The sequence below is a fragment of the Uranotaenia lowii genome, chromosome 1 (assembly GCF_029784155.1).
Source record: "Uranotaenia lowii strain MFRU-FL chromosome 1, ASM2978415v1, whole genome shotgun sequence".
Classification (NCBI taxonomy): domain Eukaryota; kingdom Metazoa; phylum Arthropoda; class Insecta; order Diptera; family Culicidae; genus Uranotaenia; species Uranotaenia lowii.
The window spans coordinates 161,703,065-161,721,946 of NC_073691.1; the positions used below are offsets into that span (position 1 = coordinate 161,703,065).

The 18,882-nt window shown below is 35.6% G+C and overlaps 1 protein-coding gene across 8 annotated transcripts in view; it reads left to right on the top strand.

The window, feature by feature from the left end:
* Positions 1-18,882, top strand: part of LOC129740721 (peripheral plasma membrane protein CASK) — a 214,080-nt gene that overhangs the window by 148,301 nt on the left and 46,897 nt on the right. For all 8 annotated transcript variants that reach the window (XM_055732491.1, XM_055732492.1, XM_055732497.1 and 5 more), the window contains exons 2-3: positions 1,920-2,111; positions 8,598-8,831. In XM_055732491.1, coding sequence (XP_055588466.1) covers positions 1,920-2,111; positions 8,598-8,831 — 426 coding nt within the window. The remainder of the gene's footprint in view (positions 1-1,919; positions 2,112-8,597; positions 8,832-18,882) is intronic.

Consider the following 18,882-nt stretch of genomic DNA (forward strand, 5'->3'; position numbering starts at 1 on the left):
CAGATTTTTGAGTTTTTGGTACAGATAAAAAAGATTTTTTCGATGAGCGGTACAGATTTTGATGTGGTAACACTGGTTCCCTTGTATCTATCACTTTTAGCCACGCCCCCATGCGTTGTCCGATTGATGTGTTCGGCTGCCGAACGAAAACGATTTGAATTTTGAATTCGCAGAACTGTACGTTCGCTTCGCTGATGTTTTCCCCGATTGCGGTTTACTCCTGCCGAGTTTACCCGAAGCTTACTTCCTGATGCTTTCCGAGATGAACTATAGATAGCATCATTGCAGTTTGAGTTTAACGAAATAAAATCGTCCTGCAAAGAAGGGCAAAGTGCGAATATGTAGACTCGCGATTTTAACATCTCTGAACTGGAGTCGTCAAAAAGAGGGGTGTTTGCATATCCCTCGAGTCATTACCGAGAAGAGATCGGTTCCCAAGTTGTTAGACGAAAGATTATGCTTGAAGTCTTAAAGAGGAGTTGTATAGCCGGGAGTGGCTTCCTGAACGAGTATGCCGTGTAGCGCACTAGCTCGAGTATGACCTCCCAACATTTAACTCAACATTGTCAAGTGTCTTGCAAAAGTCAAATCTTGCAAAAAAATCCTTCCAATTTACCATCAGATTCCAGTCCCTTGGTTATGGTTATTGACTTTTGCACTTCTTTTGTACCAATCGGATTACCATTTGAAACAATCCTATGTTTTTATATCAACAGAACCCTCCAACCGTTCTTACAGAACCCTCCAGAATTGCTGCTGTTATGAGACAGGAAAAGTAATCCTTTAATCCGTTTCCTTATTGAAACAATACAACGAGAAAAATTTATTTCAAGTGCAACACAATTACCCTGCCATGCATGCTGTAAGCCCGTTCTCGGGTGGCTCGAGAGTACCGAGCCATAATGTGAAATAATATGAATTTAACCATCCAGTAAAGGCAACAACTGCAGCCAACTGGAGCTGTTTACTGTTAACTAGAAGGCAATAATAAAAAAAACATATCTACTACCAACTCAAAGGCAGATTATATGCTGGCACGATAATGCTTCTGCATCTGAATGGGCATCCTGGCAGACGGTAACGTTTGAAAAATTGTATTTTAAATGCAATCCGGCTAGGATGGCTGTAGTTGCCGATTGCTTCCGTTGAGCAGCTTTCGTTGTTAGTTGCCTCATTTTACGGTTGAAAAAAAAATACAACGATTCTTCCTGTAAGTTGTGCATTTAATCTGCTACGTAGAGTATTGAAGTGATCCTAATGGAACCTATCCTTGGTCAACGTACACATAAATCAAAGGCTCAATTTCAGTTTTAATGAAAATTAAAATTTACGCATATTATCTCAACGCCTAGATGTTGTTCTACTTGAAACTTAGAAGTGGTGACCTGAAACTGCGAAGTGGTGATGTGATTTTGAAAGCACCTCAATGCACTTTTTGTGACTTAGTAATTCCCGTTTGGAGCACTTTTGTGCCCTTTATGTGACTTAAGTCCCTTACAACGTACATATAATGCACTTTTGCAACTTTCAAGTTCGTTAATGAGTACAGATAGTTAACTTCACTTTTGAGCACTTTTGTGCCCTTTATGTGACTTAAGTCCCTTAAAACGTACATATAAATCACTATTTCAACATTCAAGTTCATTAAGTACATATAGTTCACTCATGGGAATTGAGCTAAAAAAGGTCACATACAACGTACATATTAATCACTATTGCAACTTTAAAGTTCATTAATGAGTACATAAAGTTCACTCAAGGGAATTGGGCAGTTGATTCTCTTTGTCAGCCAATATGTAACTTTCAAAGCCTTCATTCAAGTAAATTTGTGACTTTTGGTTGCTTGGGTATCTCGTACAAAAAAAAACACGGTGACTAACGCCACTAACTGTGTCCATATTTTGTCCATCCATTCACAGGCTCTATTGCACACGCATGACGTGGTAGCTAGAGAAGTATACGGCGAGGAAGCGCTACGAGTAACACCACCACCGATTGCACCCTACCTAAATGGAGGCAACGACGAAATCGACAACGGAGACGCCGCCGATCTGCAGCACGTCACCCGGGTCCGGCTCGTTCAGTTCCAGAAGAATACCGACGAACCGATGGTAAGTCGACATCATGTTTGCCAGGGTGAACAAAATAACACAGTATCTAGACCGGTTCGGGTTACTTCCGGTTCCGTTCAATACAAGGGGCTCTTTGTCGGGTCCCTAGCGCGCAACATTGCAACAACACACAGAAGACAAATGTTTTACATTTTCCGCCATGTTCCGGAAGGGTAGCGGCAGCAACTACGGCACTCCTTACCTAAAAGTGGCAAATTACAACAGGAACTGGTTCTCCTACCGTCGAAAATATGTACGCTTGACATGTGTTTTCAGCATCGTTAGTAATGCTCCCGATCTCTTCCATGAAGCGAAAACGAACCGGCTGCTACATATGTATGCATTTACTAGCTAAATATGGATTTAACCATGCAAATAGTGGAACCCGGTACCGGCCTGGATGAGAATTTTCGCAAAGGGTTCAGGCATTTGGTGAAATATTTTAGCATATGGTCACCCCCCAAAACAGGAAATAGGTATTTGCTGTCAGGTTGCTTTAATCCTATTAATTTAATATACTGATGCCCTCCGTATCAGAAGCTTTTGACACCGTTCTGGAATGAACATTGTTTATGGACCTATATAAAACAAGCTCTGGTATTATTGGGTGGTTTATAGGAAGAAGCGATAATTATAATACACCTTACAAGTCTATTCTTTGATTTGAAATTTCAGAAAGGCTTGTACCTAAATTAATTGTGCCGTAGCACTTCATTGCTCGGAACAAACCTACAAGGGTTGATTTCAAAGTACCAAAAAGCAGTTTTATTGGGGATTGATCGAACAAAATAACATAATTATTTAAGTTTGAAAAACATGATGCTCAAAAGGATGCTAATGAATGTTCTTTTTCTAAAACTTTTCGGAATGTACTCTTTTTTGTTGAAAGAAAATTGATAAAAAAAAAACCAATGCATTTCTTCCATTTTATGAAGTTATTTCACATTTTGTATAAAAACTACGAAAGGAATACAGCTTACATGCATTTTTAGCCGTCGTTATTAACAGAGAGCGTTCTAAGCACTTTTGAGTATGCAAACAGAAATTTAAAGTATTTTAAAAGGAAATTCAAACGTATTGCCTCCTAGACATTGGTTTGTATTTCATTGATTAGAAATATCTGGGTGCCATCTCAGATAAAACGAAATATGTACTGTAGAACCCCGATATTCTGAGCTTCTGCGTTATCCAAGCACCCATTTTTACACAAAATCGATGTTAAAATGTGTTTTATCATCGCGATATGTTTTAAGCTATTTAATTGACGTATTTTGCTAATTTAAAGTTTTAGCTTTCGAGAACCGTCGATAAAACAGAAGAATTTAATCCAACTGAGTTATATGCAACACTAGAGCAAAATGATAGGGTTCGTCAATTTATTTCGTTCAATCCGAGGTGGTCCCTCAACCGACTACCTCAGGTAATCGGAGTTTTACTGTGTGTACATCCTTTGGCATACGATCCGGGGGCAAAGCTCGGTAAACATATGGATCTTGTGCACGCTTGATTGCTGGGATAAAGCGGGAGCTCAGAAAACAGATAAGCGGTGTTCTCCTGTTTAACGTTTCTCCTGACTTTTTAGATAAATGATCTAAATGTCCTGTTTTTGCTGTTACGGGATATGGTAACCCGAAGCTAGAATGCTTAAAAGCTAGATAGCTAGATAGCTTGTTAACTAGAAAGCTAGATGGCTAGGTAGCTAGATTGCTACATAGCTAGATAGCTAGAAAACAAGATAGCAAAATAGCTAGATAGCTTGATAGCTTGATAGCTGATTAGCTAGATAACTAGAAAACTATACTACTAGAAAGCTAAATAGCTAGATAGCTTAATAATAAGATAGCTAGACATCTAGATAGCTATAGAGCTAGATAGCTAGATTGCTTTGTAGCTAGATAGCTAGATTGCTAGATAACTTGCAAGCCAAAAAGCTGGAAAGGAAGATAGCTAGATTTCTAAATAGCTAGATAGCTTAAAAGCTAGGAAGCAAGTTAGTTAGATAGCTTGATAAATAGCTAGAGAGCAAGATAGCTTGGTACCTTGATAGCTAGATAGGTTGATAGCTAGAACGCTTGAAAGCAAGAGAGCTTGATAACTTGATATCTAGAACGCTAAATAAGTAGACAGCTAGATAACATGACAGCTAGGAAGCTAGATAGCTTTTTAGCTAGAAAGCTAGATATGCAGCTAGCTTGATAGCTCTCATTCTGGATAGTTTAATAGCTAGAAAGCTTGAAAGCTAGATATCTTAATAGCTTGATATCTAGACAGCTAGATATCTAGATATCGAAATAGCTAAATTGCTAGATAGCTAGATAGCTTGAGAGCTTGATAGCTTGATAGTGTAATTGCAACATAGCTTCATAGTTAGATAGCTTAATAGCTAGATAGCTAGATTTATAGATAACTTGATAGCTAGAAAGCTAGATAGATAGGTAGCCTGATAGCTTGACTGCTAAACAGCTAGAATGCTAGATAGCTGGATAGCTTGATAGCTGGATAGCTTGATAGTTGGATAGCTAGATATCTAGATAGCTAGATTGCAAAAAAACTAGATAGCTAAATTTCTAGATAGCTCGATAACTTGATAGCTAGAAAATTTGAGAGCTAGAAAGCTGGATAACTTGATAGCTACACAGAAAGAAAAATGTAAATTTACTTTACACATTTTCGCATCGTCACCGACAGAATATGAAAAAGACTATAGCATCTTGACGACTGCGAAGAAATTCTCTTGCAATTTCATGTAAATCTCAGCGTTGGCAACGTTCGTCCGTTCTTTTTTGTACCTGTTCGAGTGCTGTTTGCTTCTGTTCGAATTGGAGGTGATGCGTACAAGATTTTCAGCCAGCAACGTTCTTGAAAAACTTAATAATTCCATTTAAGAAGGTATGTGTGTGGAAATGTGGATGTTACAACAACTTTTATTAATTGTGAATTTGTTATGTTGCAGAAAATCACTATACAATGGATTCAATTTTCTTCGGCACCTGACGTCGTTTCCGTCGCTGGGGGAATTGAAAAGCACCGACAGGCGTTTGTGTCAAGTCGAAATGATCATTGAAGTGTGTGCAAACAAACTGAATAAAGGTTCTTTATTAATGATTATCGCTGATTTATTAATTAATTTCAAACACTCCTTAAAACAAAACATCAATAAAACAAGGTTTAGCATATAAATCTACAGTAAACAATCAATATCAATGGGACTGGGAATTTACATGTAACGAACAGTATTGGCACATGTAATAACGCGATTCCCTTCTACCCATGCAGTTGCATGTAATTCTACGTAGATTTTTTTAACTGTGTAGAAAGCTAAATAAATAGGTAGCCTGATAGCTTGATTGCTTAATAGCTAGATAGCTAGAATGCTAGATATCTTGATAGCTGGATAGCTTGATAGCTAGATATCCAGATAGCTAGATAGCTAGATTGCTAGACAACTAGATAGCTTGATTGCTTGATAGCTGGATAGCTTTTGAAAGCTAGATGGCTTAGTGGTCAGATAGATTAATAGCTGGATAGCTAGATAACTAGATAGCTAGATTGCAAGACAACTTGATAGCATGAAAGCTAGAAAGCTTGATCGCTAAATAGCTGTATAGCTAAATAGCTGGATTGCTATGTAGCTAGATAGCTAGAAAGATTGATAAATAGCATTTGCATATGCTGTTGAGAGAGCATGGAGCAAAAAATTCTCTACCTGAACGTCGGACGAAGAATTCGCGTTGCGCGAATATTGTCAGTTTTTGAATTGATGTCGAGTTGTCGAGTTGTGTTTCTGGATGCTACAATAGGTAGAAAGCTAGAAAGCTAAATAGCTAGATTGCTAAATAGCTAGATTACTAGATTGCTTAATAGCTAGATTACTAGATAGCTAGATAGCTAGAAAACAAGATAACTAGTTTGCTAGGTAGCTTGATAGCTAGATTGCTAGATAGCTTGATAGCTTAATTGCTAGATAGCTTAATAGCTAGGTGGCTTAATAGTCAGATAGATTAATAGCTAGATAGCTAGATTGCTAGACAACTTGATAGCAAGAAAGCTAGAATGTTAGATAGCTAGATAGCTTGATAACTTGATAGCTAGAAGGCTAAATAGTTAGATAGCGAGATAACTTGATAGCTAGGAAGCTAGATAGCTTGATAGCAAGAAATCTAGATAGCTTGATAAACAGCAAGAGAGCAAGATAGCTTGATAGTTAAAGAGCTTGATAGCTTGATAGCTAGATAGCTGGATAGTACGCCGTGTGTTGTTTTTTCTTACATTTAAAAAATAAGATCGGCATCTCTGATAATTTACCACACAAAAGAGGAAACTCTCTCATAACCAACACACTATTCATGGAAAAAATCGATCGGGGGGTCTAGAGAACCTTTTTTTCGAGCTCTTTTAAACTGGAAACTCGGTGTTGTAAAGACAATTTCTTCTCAAATCACACCCATACGTGTCCAATGTTTTGTACTTTAGAGAGGGGGAATATATTGTTGAATATTTTAATCGTTACTTTGCTTATTACTGTGCTCTTGTTATTTTGTTGCACTGTAGCCAGTTAATTTAGAGGCTTACTTTAGATAATTTAAAATGTCAATTTCTAATATTTTTCGAAATTTAAGACTTTTACCAAAATTTTTGATTGAAAATCCATTTTATCAAAATATTTGAAGTTTGCATATGGGGATATTTTTTTATTATCTGACGGGTTTGCGCCGGGGGTCTTCGGATTTTCTCCAAGATTTAAAATTTTGTTCGTTTGAGCACCATTAAAAAACATGTATTTTTGCAGATTTCTAAAGCTTTAATAATTAAAACTCTTCAAGGAGTTTTTAACCCATTTTGGTGTCTTCAGATAAAAGTTGTGAAAATTATAGGACTATAAAATGAAATATGTTTCAAAAATTTTGGTGGTGCAGACGGTACTTTTTGACGTTATTTTTAACATATTTACTTGATTTTATACCAAAAATTAATATATAATTTTTTTTTGGTTACATTATTTGAATAGCTGGTAAAATTCTAATGCGTTTTGATGTGTTTTTTTATATTCTACGTTGAAAATTGACAAAGTTATGGGCGTTTGAAAAGAAGGTAATTTTTTTTCAAAAAAACTTAAACGTTAGCTAACTCGAAAAATAAAAGTTTTAGAAATCTGCAAAAATACATGTTTTTTAATGGTGCTGAAACGAAGAAAATTTTAAATTTTGGAGAAAATCCGAAGACCCCCGGCGCAAATTGTCAGATAATAAAAAAAAATCCCCATATGTTTTTGAAGAAATCTTAACACAACAAACAAAATTTTAACAAAATTTAAGATTTAAAGCTCTTAGGAACAAATATGAGCGAGAACTTGTAATGTTGCTCATATATTTTTTTTGCAAATCTTAAAAAAAGATTATCTGGCTATTTTTGTAAAATTGAACTGAATCCAAAATTTTGGGTTCAAGTCTCGTCGGTGGTCCGTTGTATCTTTTTAGAAAAATTCATGACATTAACAGCTTATTTGTTTTTTTTTTTTTGCTATGATATCCTATGTTTTTTAAAACTTTCCATCACCTTCGAAAATTTGATTGTTTTCAGGAACAAATATGTACCATGACGAACTCAGAACATTAGATTTGAAAGTTTTGGTGTTGAAAATAGTGCTGTACGGACAGTTTTTTTTCTATTCACAGTGAACTGAGAGGAATGGATATAATTTTCAACACTTTCAGTGTGTATTTAAAAATTCTTACAAAAAAATCCACTTTCTCTTGAATATCAGCCCCGAAAACTAATTTTTCATCAAAAAAAGCGAATCTAAAGTCTCCTTTCTGTAGCTAAATTAAGCAAAACAAAAACACACTTTTGTGGCATGTAAAAATCAGTTCAGTTTTTTTTAGTGAAACGATAAAAACATAAACATAAACAACAGTTTCCAGAAGAAGAAATAAGTATTACATTTTATGTAAGAGAGAAAAGTTGAACATTTGCACTTCCTCTACACTAACAAATCGTTTTACATATTAGTGAGTGAAATTTTACACATTATCGAGATAAGTTGGCCAACTAACCAAACGAGTCAAAGTTTTCTTTCTTGTATAGTGTTATTTAGTGTATTGTTTTGTAGTTGATGTATCATCTTACCTACGATTTTTTAAAAGAATATTTCTACAAATTTCGTTTCAAATTTTCATGCTTCAAAGCGCTTGAAAGTCACCTCTAATTTTAGGGAATTTTTCAACAGATTCTTTTCAGTATAAATGGATTTATATTAAGGGATGAACCTATAAAATGATTGCTTTGGAAATCCATTTAACTGACGGTTTAGTAATGGCGTAAAAGACGTCAACTTTGTTTTGCAATAAAGAAGGCCTGCATGGATTAGAAACACCTGGACAGTAATTTTCAGAAAAGTTAGATGACAAAAATGCTGCAAAAAGGGCAGGGTTAAAGAAATCTCAAAATGTTAATCTGTTTCCCCTTCCTTTCTTCCTTCCTAACCAGGGCATTACACTCAAAATGACCGAGGACGGGCGCTGCATCGTGGCCCGGATCATGCACGGCGGCATGATCCACCGGCAGGCGACCCTGCACGTCGGGGACGAAATCCGGGAGATCAACGGGCAACCGGTCCAGCACCAGACGGTCAGTCAATTACAGCGCATGCTGCGGGAGGCACGCGGCTCCGTTACGTTTAAGATAGTTCCTTCATATAGAAGTGCCCCACCACCGGTTGAGGTAAGTTGAGGAATTGAATCCTAAGGGAACCGGATCCGGTTTTCCTTTTTTTATGTTTTCGGGGGAAAACAGACTATTTGTGCGGCAATGTCTGCAGATTGCTGTGCGATAACGATAGCAAAACATGCCGGGAATAAATTGAAAATATGAAACATTCAACTGCAACTCGTGCAAACTTGTGTTCGTGATAAGATGAACATTTTGCAGGTGGAAAAAAGGGGAACAGATATGCTTCGCTATCGAGAAGCTGGGTCGGTTTAGTGAAAACTCTTTCATGTGGAGAGTTGAAACTTACCAGATACGTGAGTAAACCAATCAGCTATTTTCCATTTTGCCTGCTCCTGCCAGCAGGCAACAAAAAAGAAACAGACGATAAGGACGATGTGTCCTATAGCAACTGAGCTAGCTTCAATGGAAGAAGGTAGAAAAGTTTTTTTTTACATTTTTCCCGTTTTTTCCTCTGAGGAATGTGTGGTTCTTAAATTGGCTGTTTTCCAGACCAGCTTTCCACCTCGCGTGACATAACAGTGAATAACTTCAATCTGATACTATCTTAGCTATTTTGATATGTAAAGTTCTCTCGGCGAGGGATTAAATCCAATATCAAAGATTGTATCTAAAGAGCTCACCACTGAAAATACAAAACTTGCTCTACATGCTTTAAACTTCATTAACATATGTTGGAATAAAAAAACATTCTTGGAAGCTTTCATTCATAACAAAACAAGTGCGAATTCAACGATGATGCTTTTAATCCTCCGAAACTTTAACTTGCTACAATTCCCTGGTCTTGCCTCGCTCGCTGTTTCCTACATCATAGAAGTCATAACGGGGCTAACCATTAGGAGGATTTGCATGGATAAACTGTGAAAATTTTTGACAGGCTACTGAAAAGCATAAAGTCTTCGAAAAGTTTCGGAAGCATGTACGGAGCTAAGCTGTAGTTTTTGAGAAACTAAGCCAACAAACTGAGAATAATTCCCATAAACATTAGAATGTCTGATCAATTGATTCACTTTGATCATAAAGTTGGTTGTTTATCGGCGAAATTTTGCCTGTTATATATTAACAGCAGAATACAAAAAAAGCCTCGAAATCTTATAAAAAAAATCCGTAAAACAGTCGTCTTTCCTCTTCCATGGCGACCTTAAAAATCATACTTGATATACTTCTGAAATAGGTGCATAAAAAATCGGCAGCATCTGATGTTGCTGATCATCGTTCATAAAATTTAGAAAACTTTAATAATGAAAAATCGTTTCGTTAATAAACGTTCTTTTTCCGTATACGTTAAACTCGGAAAACTTCAAGGTACAGCTTACCGATTGTTTGAAAAACGTCCCACAATTGATTGTTTCCAAACGGTTTCGAAATAAAATGTGAATTTGATCTTCTAATTAAAAAAGAATGAACCTGTAATTTCAATTGTTTTCTCAGAAGATTTCATAGATTCTTACAGTTTTCTTAAATTTTCTCAATAAAAAAATACACAAATTGGTTGAACATGGGTTCAACTTGTTCCCTTCAAATAAAAAAAAAAATCAAAACGCTTTAATTGAACTTTTCCAATCGATTGTTAAACTTCGACAGCAGTTGAAAATTGGATAGCTCCTTCCGAATTCTGTCGAGAGAGGCAGGAAGATGGAACAAATATCATCTACTGGACTGGAAGTGACACACATTTAACCATATCTAGGGTTAATCAATTGGTACAGAATTGTCGGAGCATGTTTACCGACAGATTAAAGTTGTTTGATGTATTCTTTGACATAGGGATCGGCTGTTTTTTTTTTTGCTTTTTGAGCACTTTAATTTATTTATATCTGATCATTAGACAACAAAATGTTCCATGTTAAGCTAAAGATTTTTTTAAAAATTAAATGACACATTTTTCTAGCAGATTGCATCCAAATTTTGACCAAACTGTGATGAGAAAAACAATTATTTCGTAACATCAAGATGATATATTTCAATTAAATCAAGAATTTAAACGAATTCTCAAACTGGTCTTTAAAAATTTTGAATCACATGTTCAGACAGTGGATCCAGAATCTGTAAAGAATCTAAATGATGAGAATTTAAGTATGAATGTGGTTTAGTTTTCCCGAAAATATTGCTTCTAATAACTACAGAATACAAGTTAGGGCAAACTGTGATAAAGATTCTCCCAAGAGATAGAGCGATAAGCTCTCTCTGGAGCCACCAGTCAAAAACTTTTGAACTTAACGTAACTTAAGTTATTTCTATTTCAAGTCACAAAGTCAAGGCACAAAATTGTCGGAGCATGTTTACCGACAGATCAAAGTTGTTTGAAGTATTTTTTGACATAGGGATCGGCAATTTTTTTTTTACACTTTTATTTATTTATTTCTGATCAACAGATCACATATTGTTCCATGTTAATCTAAAGAGTTGTTGTTTTTTAAATAACATGACACATCTTTCTAGCTGATAGCTTAAAATTTTAAAGACAAACACCGTCTTAGTCGATTTAGGCTTTACAGACTGAATAAATGACGTGGACAACTTAAGATTAACATTTAACACCCAGTACCGAGATGGGAATCGAACCCATGCCATCAGTGGACCAGCGATTACCGTCTTCCCACGCTAACCACTCGACCACCGAGACGTTTTTCACTAAACTGCGATGAGATAAAGAATTATTTCCTAACATCAAGATGAGATATTTAAATTCAATTGTAAATTTAAACGAATTCTCAAACTTTAAAATCTTTAAAGATTTATGAATCACTTTTTCTAACAGAGTCTCCAGAATCTGTAAAAAATCTTAATGATGAGAATTTAAGTATGAATATGGTTTAGTTTTTCCGGAAATATTGCTTCTAATAACTACAGAATACAAGTTAAGGCAAACTGTGATGAAGAATCTCCCAAGAGATAGAGCGATAAGCTCCAAGAGTACTCTCTGGAGCCACCAGTTAAAAGCTTTTTAACGCAATTTGAGTTATGTTTACTTCAAGTTTTCCATCGTCTAGTCTAAATTTACCGGTTAAATTTAGTGTGGCTCAATAGAGAATAAAATTTCAGACTTTTTGAAACAACATTCCAACTGAAAAATGCCTTCTAAAGAGTGGCTCCAGAGAGTGTTACTAAAGTCTTTACTAACATATTTTTGTTGCTACGAAAACAAAGCAATTATCCAGAATTTATTTAATCGTAAAAGTTCACTATTGTGTATAATCACCTATGATAGAGAGAGTGCCATGAGCTCATCAGGGCACTCTCTGGAGCCAACAGTAGAATCATTTAAACGTTTTGTGTTTTTAGTAAATTCACCAAAAGAATCTTTCTTGAGCTCGAGTCTTTTTTGAAAGATAATTTAACGTGAAATTCTACAAAACTAACAGAGTGTGACTGCTTTCAGAATTAAATACCAGACTTAAGTAAAAATGGATTTATTTACGAAAACTAAATGACGGTTAATTTTTTAACCACATTTGACAAAAATATTACCGAAAGACAGTATTGTAGAGCCATCCTCACGTAGCCAATCAATAATTTTCTAGAGCAAACTCTGAAGCCACCTGCAGCATTGCTTGAAACGCCGTGTTCTCTCCCTACATTCATGTACATTACAAAGTTTGACTGGATGACTTCTCAAATCGGATGCAGACCAATCAAATCCTCTACTTCAACCAGATTTGGCAGAAGGGTACTCTCTGGAGCCACCAGACTGATAATTTTATCCGATTTAAAATCAAAATATTGTTTTTTTTTATATTTTTCATAATTTTTCTGGTTACGTCTTTTGTACATTTCGTACCTGAAATTTATAAAATTTCAAAGTAATTGAAATTCGAGGAAAACGTGAAAGTCAAGGAAAGGGAAGAACATAAGGCGGCGTTTATTATGATTTTTCCGAAAGAGATACAACGGCTCACGGAAAAAAGATAAAAGAAAAAGGATAATGTTGACCGATTTTATTCGGGTTTGCCTGCATATTTAATACAAAATTTAACAAAAGTTCGGTCCAGGCCGGATGACCGAAATTCGTTAAAAAAGCATAAAATTTTCCGGGATTTTTTTTCATTTTATTTGCCGAAACAAACAAATAAAAAAAATTGTTTTAAGATTTTTTATGCGTAAACCGAAATGTGTTGTGCAAGTTTAATAAAAATTATCATGAGCGGGTTTTTAAAAGCCTTAAATACAATTGAAAAGTGGCTGAAAAGTTATAATGATAAAAACAAATTTTCGAGATATTTTTGGACGTAGAATTACGTCTTACGGCAACACTATAGGAGGACAAATTGAAATTTGCGAACGAATCTCGCGTCACGAAAAACGCCTCATTAAGAGATATCACATCTAAAGGATTATGACGTCATCACCATCGCCTGCTTTGATAGGTTTTGTTTTTCCCTACCTACGAATGGTATAAAACAAAGGGCCCCTCGGTCGACTTGGTTTCTTTCTCTGTTTGCCGTCGAGCTGAACAGACGTTTGCTGCGCTTCGATGTGAGTGTGGACCCCACCAGTGGTAATCCGACTCGATTTGCAGTAGTTCAGTGGCAACCGTGGACCAGTAAGCAGCGCTAACGGCCAGCAGTGTAGACAGTCAGCGACGGAGGACTTCAGTAGTAAGGATCCTACAGGTCATCGCATGTGGAGTTGCCAGATTATGTCACATAGTCGAATAATATTGCATAATCGGATTATGTCACATGATCCGATTATGTTGCACGGTCGGATTATGTCTCATGGTCGATTATGTTGCATGGTCGATTATGTCACCTAGTCTGATAATGTTGCATGGTCGGATTATGTTCCATGATCCGATTATGTCACATGGTCCGATTATGTTGCATGGTTGTATTATGTCACATGGTCGATTATGTTGCATGGTCGGATTATGTCACATGGTCCGATTATGTCACATGGTCGATATATGTTGCATGATCCGATAATGTCACATGGTCGATAATATTGCATGATCGGGTTATGTCACATGGTCGATTATGTTGCATGGTCGATTGTGTTGCATGGTCGGATTATGTCACATGGTCCGATTATGTTGCATGGTAGGATTCTGTCACATAGTACGATTATGTTGCATGTTCGATTATGTTGCATGATTCTATTATGTCACATGGTCCGATTTGTTGCATGGTCGAATAATGTTGCACGATTGGATCATGTTGCATGGTCGAATTATGTCACATGGTCCGATTATGTCACATGGTCAATAATGCTGCATGATCGGATTATGTCACATGGTCGATTATGTTGCATGGTCAATTATGTTGCATGATCGAATTATGTCACATGGTCCGATTTTGTTGCATGGTCGGATTATGTCATATGGTCCAATTATGTTGCATGGTCGGATTATGTCACATGGTCCGATTATGTCACATGGTCGATATATGTTGCATGATCCGATAATGTCACATGGTCGATAATATTGCATGATCGGGTTATGTCACATGGTCGATTATGTTGCATGGTCGATTATGTTGCATGGTCGGATTATGTCACATGATCCGATTACGTTGTATGGTCGGATTATGTTGCATGATCGGACGATGTCACATTGTCGATTATGTTGCATGATCGGATTATGTCACATGGTCGATTATGTTGCATGGTCGGATTATGTCACATGGTCCGATTATGTTGCTCGGTTGGATTATGTCACATGGTCCGATTATATTGCATGGTCGGATTTTGTCACATGGTCAGATAATGTCACATGGTCGATTGTGTTGTATGATTAGATTATGTCGCATGATCCGATAAAGTTGCATGATCGGATTATGTCACATCTTCGATTAAATTGCACATTGGCATAAATTGACAAAAAAATGCGTAATTTCTGCGTTTAGCGGTCGTAGCTAAGTTACTACCTCCTCCACTTTTTTTATTTGTGTTAAGTAATTCCTGGGTTTTGACCCAATTTGCCCGGATTTTTGGTTGACAATTTTGAAATCAAATTCCCGGATTAAACCTGGTTTTTAGATAAAATAGCCCCGATTTGTATAGCCCAGGTAGCCCAGGCTGAAAATATTTTGGCAACCTTAAGCTAGGAACATTGACAAGATTGTTCACTTTCAACCGAATATATGAAAGAAAAACACATAAACAGTTTTTTTTTTCGTTAAAGTTTTGTATAAATATACTTGCATCGTACAATTTCAATCGTTTTATTTGTTACAATCAGGGGTATACATTTCAAATTTCTGGGAAGATAATTTATTGAGCCAGCTTCACGCAGCAAATTTGCGCAGATATTTTCCGGATTTTTGGAAAACAATTTTGAAATCAAACTCAATTTTTACCAGGTTTTAAGATTAAATACAGTGAGCGAAATAAGAATAGCATCACTATGTGTTTTGCTTGTAAAAATTTGAATGTTTGAAAATCATCAAAATTTTCTTCTATAAAATGTTTTGAATTGTTTAACGAATAAATCAAGCATAAGTTTACTTTTTTTGGACGTTGCAATTGGCGTTGGGGACCAAAACTATGGAAAAAGGGTGCGAAATAAGAATAGGACCACTTGTGTTTTTCAACGAAAACAAGACTATTTCTAAAAATTTACCGTGTAAAAGTGAATAATAATGCTTCTACGAATTATTTGAATAGATAACTATATTTTAAGGAGTTTTCTAGGATTTCAAAAATTTTCAAAGGTTTTAAAAGGGGGTTTTAAGAAATGCTCCTCTAGCGTCTAAGAATTTGATACTTGAGCTATAATACTTTATCAAACTGCTTTATTTCTTCATTATCATTCATTAGTATGATGCAAATTGACGAAACATCGATTTGAGGCTGAATTTGAATAAAAAAAACAGGCTTCAAATTAAAAAATACTAATGTTTTTAAATAGTCAAACGCTATTTCTCTAGTTTCAAGTCTTAGATGGCAGCACTATCTTGCAATTAAACCGAATATATACCCATTTTTGTATATCTGGGATTAATTCAGGTGTGCTGGATGATTTTGGTCAAGAAATAAGTACTTGGTACCGTGTGACCGCCTTGGAAATTATAAGTTCACAATATCAAAAAATTAAAATTTCATCAAGTACCGATAAAAGTGAATTTCTTGGACCGATAATCAGAATAATTTTGTACTTTTCGATGGAGCTTGATGAATCAGATAACTGGCAGTATTATTGATATGATTTGCAATTGAATCGGAAGTTGAGATGAGCAGGAATTTTGGCGGTAGTATATTCTTGTGCTGGTGATTTTTTTGCAAATCCGGAAAAGATGTCTGCAGCGTGAACTCCAACAAAAGTGTGTAGGAAAACTACCTCGAAATGATGAATATGAGCCTCAATATACCTGAAAAATAAATAATGAGACTTAATTTGGTTTTAACGGCAAGATAGTGCTGCCATCTATGACTTGAAACTGGAAAAAGTGATGTTTACTGAAAAAAAATCTAAGTTTATGAATTCCAACCTGTTTTTTCCCGATTTAAAATAAACCAAAAATGTTTGATTCATCATTTCACGTCATTTCAATGAAAAAAATAAATAGTTTGGTGAAGAATTACAGCTCAAATATAAAATTTCTTAGTTCTAGAAGAGCATCTCTAAAAACACCATTTCAAAACCATTGAAAATCTTTGGAATTCTAGAAAACTCCTTAAAATGCAGTTATCTATTCAAATAATTCGTAGAAGCAATATTATTCACTTTTACACGGTAAATTTTTAGAAATAATCTTGTTTTTGTTGAAAAACACAAGTGGTCCTATTCTTATTTCGCACCCTTTTTCCATAGTTTTGGTCCTCAACGCCAATTGCAACGTCCAAAAAAAGTAAACTTATGCTTGATTTATCCGTTAAACTATTCAAAACATTTTATAGAAGAAAATTTTGGTGATTTTCAAACATTCATATTTTAACAAGCAAAACACATAGTGGTGCTATTCTTATTTCGCTCACTGTATATTGGATTTGTCCAGTCCGGGTACGTGCTGAAAAATGTTTGGCAACCTTAAGCTTGGAACATTGACACTTTTAAAAAAAATCTGAAAGGAAAACACATAAAGAGTTTTGTATTTTAGTTCTGTTTATTCTTTCAACGTAAAATTTCAATCTTTTTATTGTTACAATCTGGGGTACACATTTCACTTGAATTTCTTCTTCTAAATAACTAATCGTTCCGTCAGTTATTCTAGTACAAAATTTTCTTTTTTTTTTTTGTAAATTCTTTATTTGAAACGGCTCGTACCTTTAGGCTTTAAGGAGCCAAACTCGTTTTGTTTGATTACAATTGTGTGCTTATATCTAGTTCACTTTTAAAGAAAAAAGAAGATAGATAGGGAAATATGAAAATAAAAAGAATTATAGACAAAGATCAATAGCTTTTAGGAAAAGGTATATTTCAAACATGTAGTCCAAGTCTATGACCGCCAGCACATCTCTCACTGGAACATAGGGTGGTTTTCCTCGGGCCCGAAGGGATTCTATAAAATTCGTTCTATTGACAAGATGGACCTCGCACGACTAAACAATATGCTCGATGTCGTGGTAACCTTGGCCGCAACTACACACATTGCTGCTAGCAATATTCAAACGATAGAGTACCGCGTCTAAGGAATAATGATTGGACATGAGACGGGAAAATATACGAATAAAATCTCGATTAAGGTCCAATCTATTAAACCATGGTTTAAGGCTTACCCTTGGGACAATCGAGTGCAGCCACCGACCCAACTCATCCTCGTCCCATTTGCGCTGTCAGTTGACAAGAGAGTTTCTTCGAACTAAAAAGTAGAATTCGTTGAAGGCGATTTCACGTTGATACGTGTCGCCTTCCATCGCCCCAAAATTTTCTTTCTATGTCGTTTAACTCCATGAATTCTTCATGCATTTTCTTATAAAACTCTAATTTATCATTAATTATTTTTAAATATTGTTGGGAAGATTATGTGTTGAGCCAGCCTCGCGCAGCAAACCAATAATTTCTGTAACAATCTCTGGAGCCACTAGCAGCATTAATTGGAACGCGATGCTTCCTAGATTCATACACATTTCCATGTTTGATTGAAGTTGTTTTCCCCATCGAATGCTGTCCATTCAAATCCTTTGCTCCAACTCTATTTGGCAGCAATCTAGTCTCAATTGATATAAAAAATTGGGCTGACTGCAACGTAGAACCACCTTTGAGGTAATAGGCCACAGAGTACTCTCTAGATGCTAGAGAGTACTCTGGATCTTATTGCCTCATAGGTGGTTCTACATTGCAGTCAGCCCAATTTTTTTTATGTAAATTGTGACTAGATTACTGCAAAATATGGTTAGAGCAAAGGATTTAAAAGGGCAGCATTCGATGGGAAAAAACTTCAATCAAATATGACAATGTGTTTGAATCTAGGAAGCACTTTTTATAAAGTCTAGATCGTGTGTAGCAAAGATTTTAACCAAAATAATCTTATTTTGAAGCTAGCTGAAAATGAATTTATTTATTGAAATTCGACATCAAAAATCCACCTGTGGGTCTTTTATGAAAACTGAAAGAAAAAATGTTTGCGAATTGGAGGTCTTTTAAAATCAAAACCCATTTGGCCTGGGGGCCATTAGGTTTTTGGAACACGGAGATCCTTAAATGGAAGAAAACATTTTTTGTTTCAATATACATAACGAACCCACAGGCAGATCCATAATGCGATTTTTTCCAAAGAAATTTATTTTCGGCTGCCTGCTAGCTTCAAAATAACGACGTTTTTGTGAAAAATCTTGGCCACCGATGCTCTAGAGTCACCAGAATGAAATTTCAAACCAACTTAAAATCAAAAAAATTTACTGCATTCGGAGTGCATTGCAATGGAATAATCACATCCCAACATCTTAAAAACCACATGAGAGTGGCTCCAAAGAAAGTGATAAGTCTGATATTCAAGAGAAAAATTTCGTTAGATTGAAAAGTAACAATATTGCAACAGTTTTTGTATTAAAAAAGTGAAAAATTTTATTTACTTCTATTTTTACCTGCATTCGTAATTTCAAACTGTTTGAAATAATGTAAAAAAATAAAAAAAAAACAAGGCTTTACCTAATTTATTTAAAAATA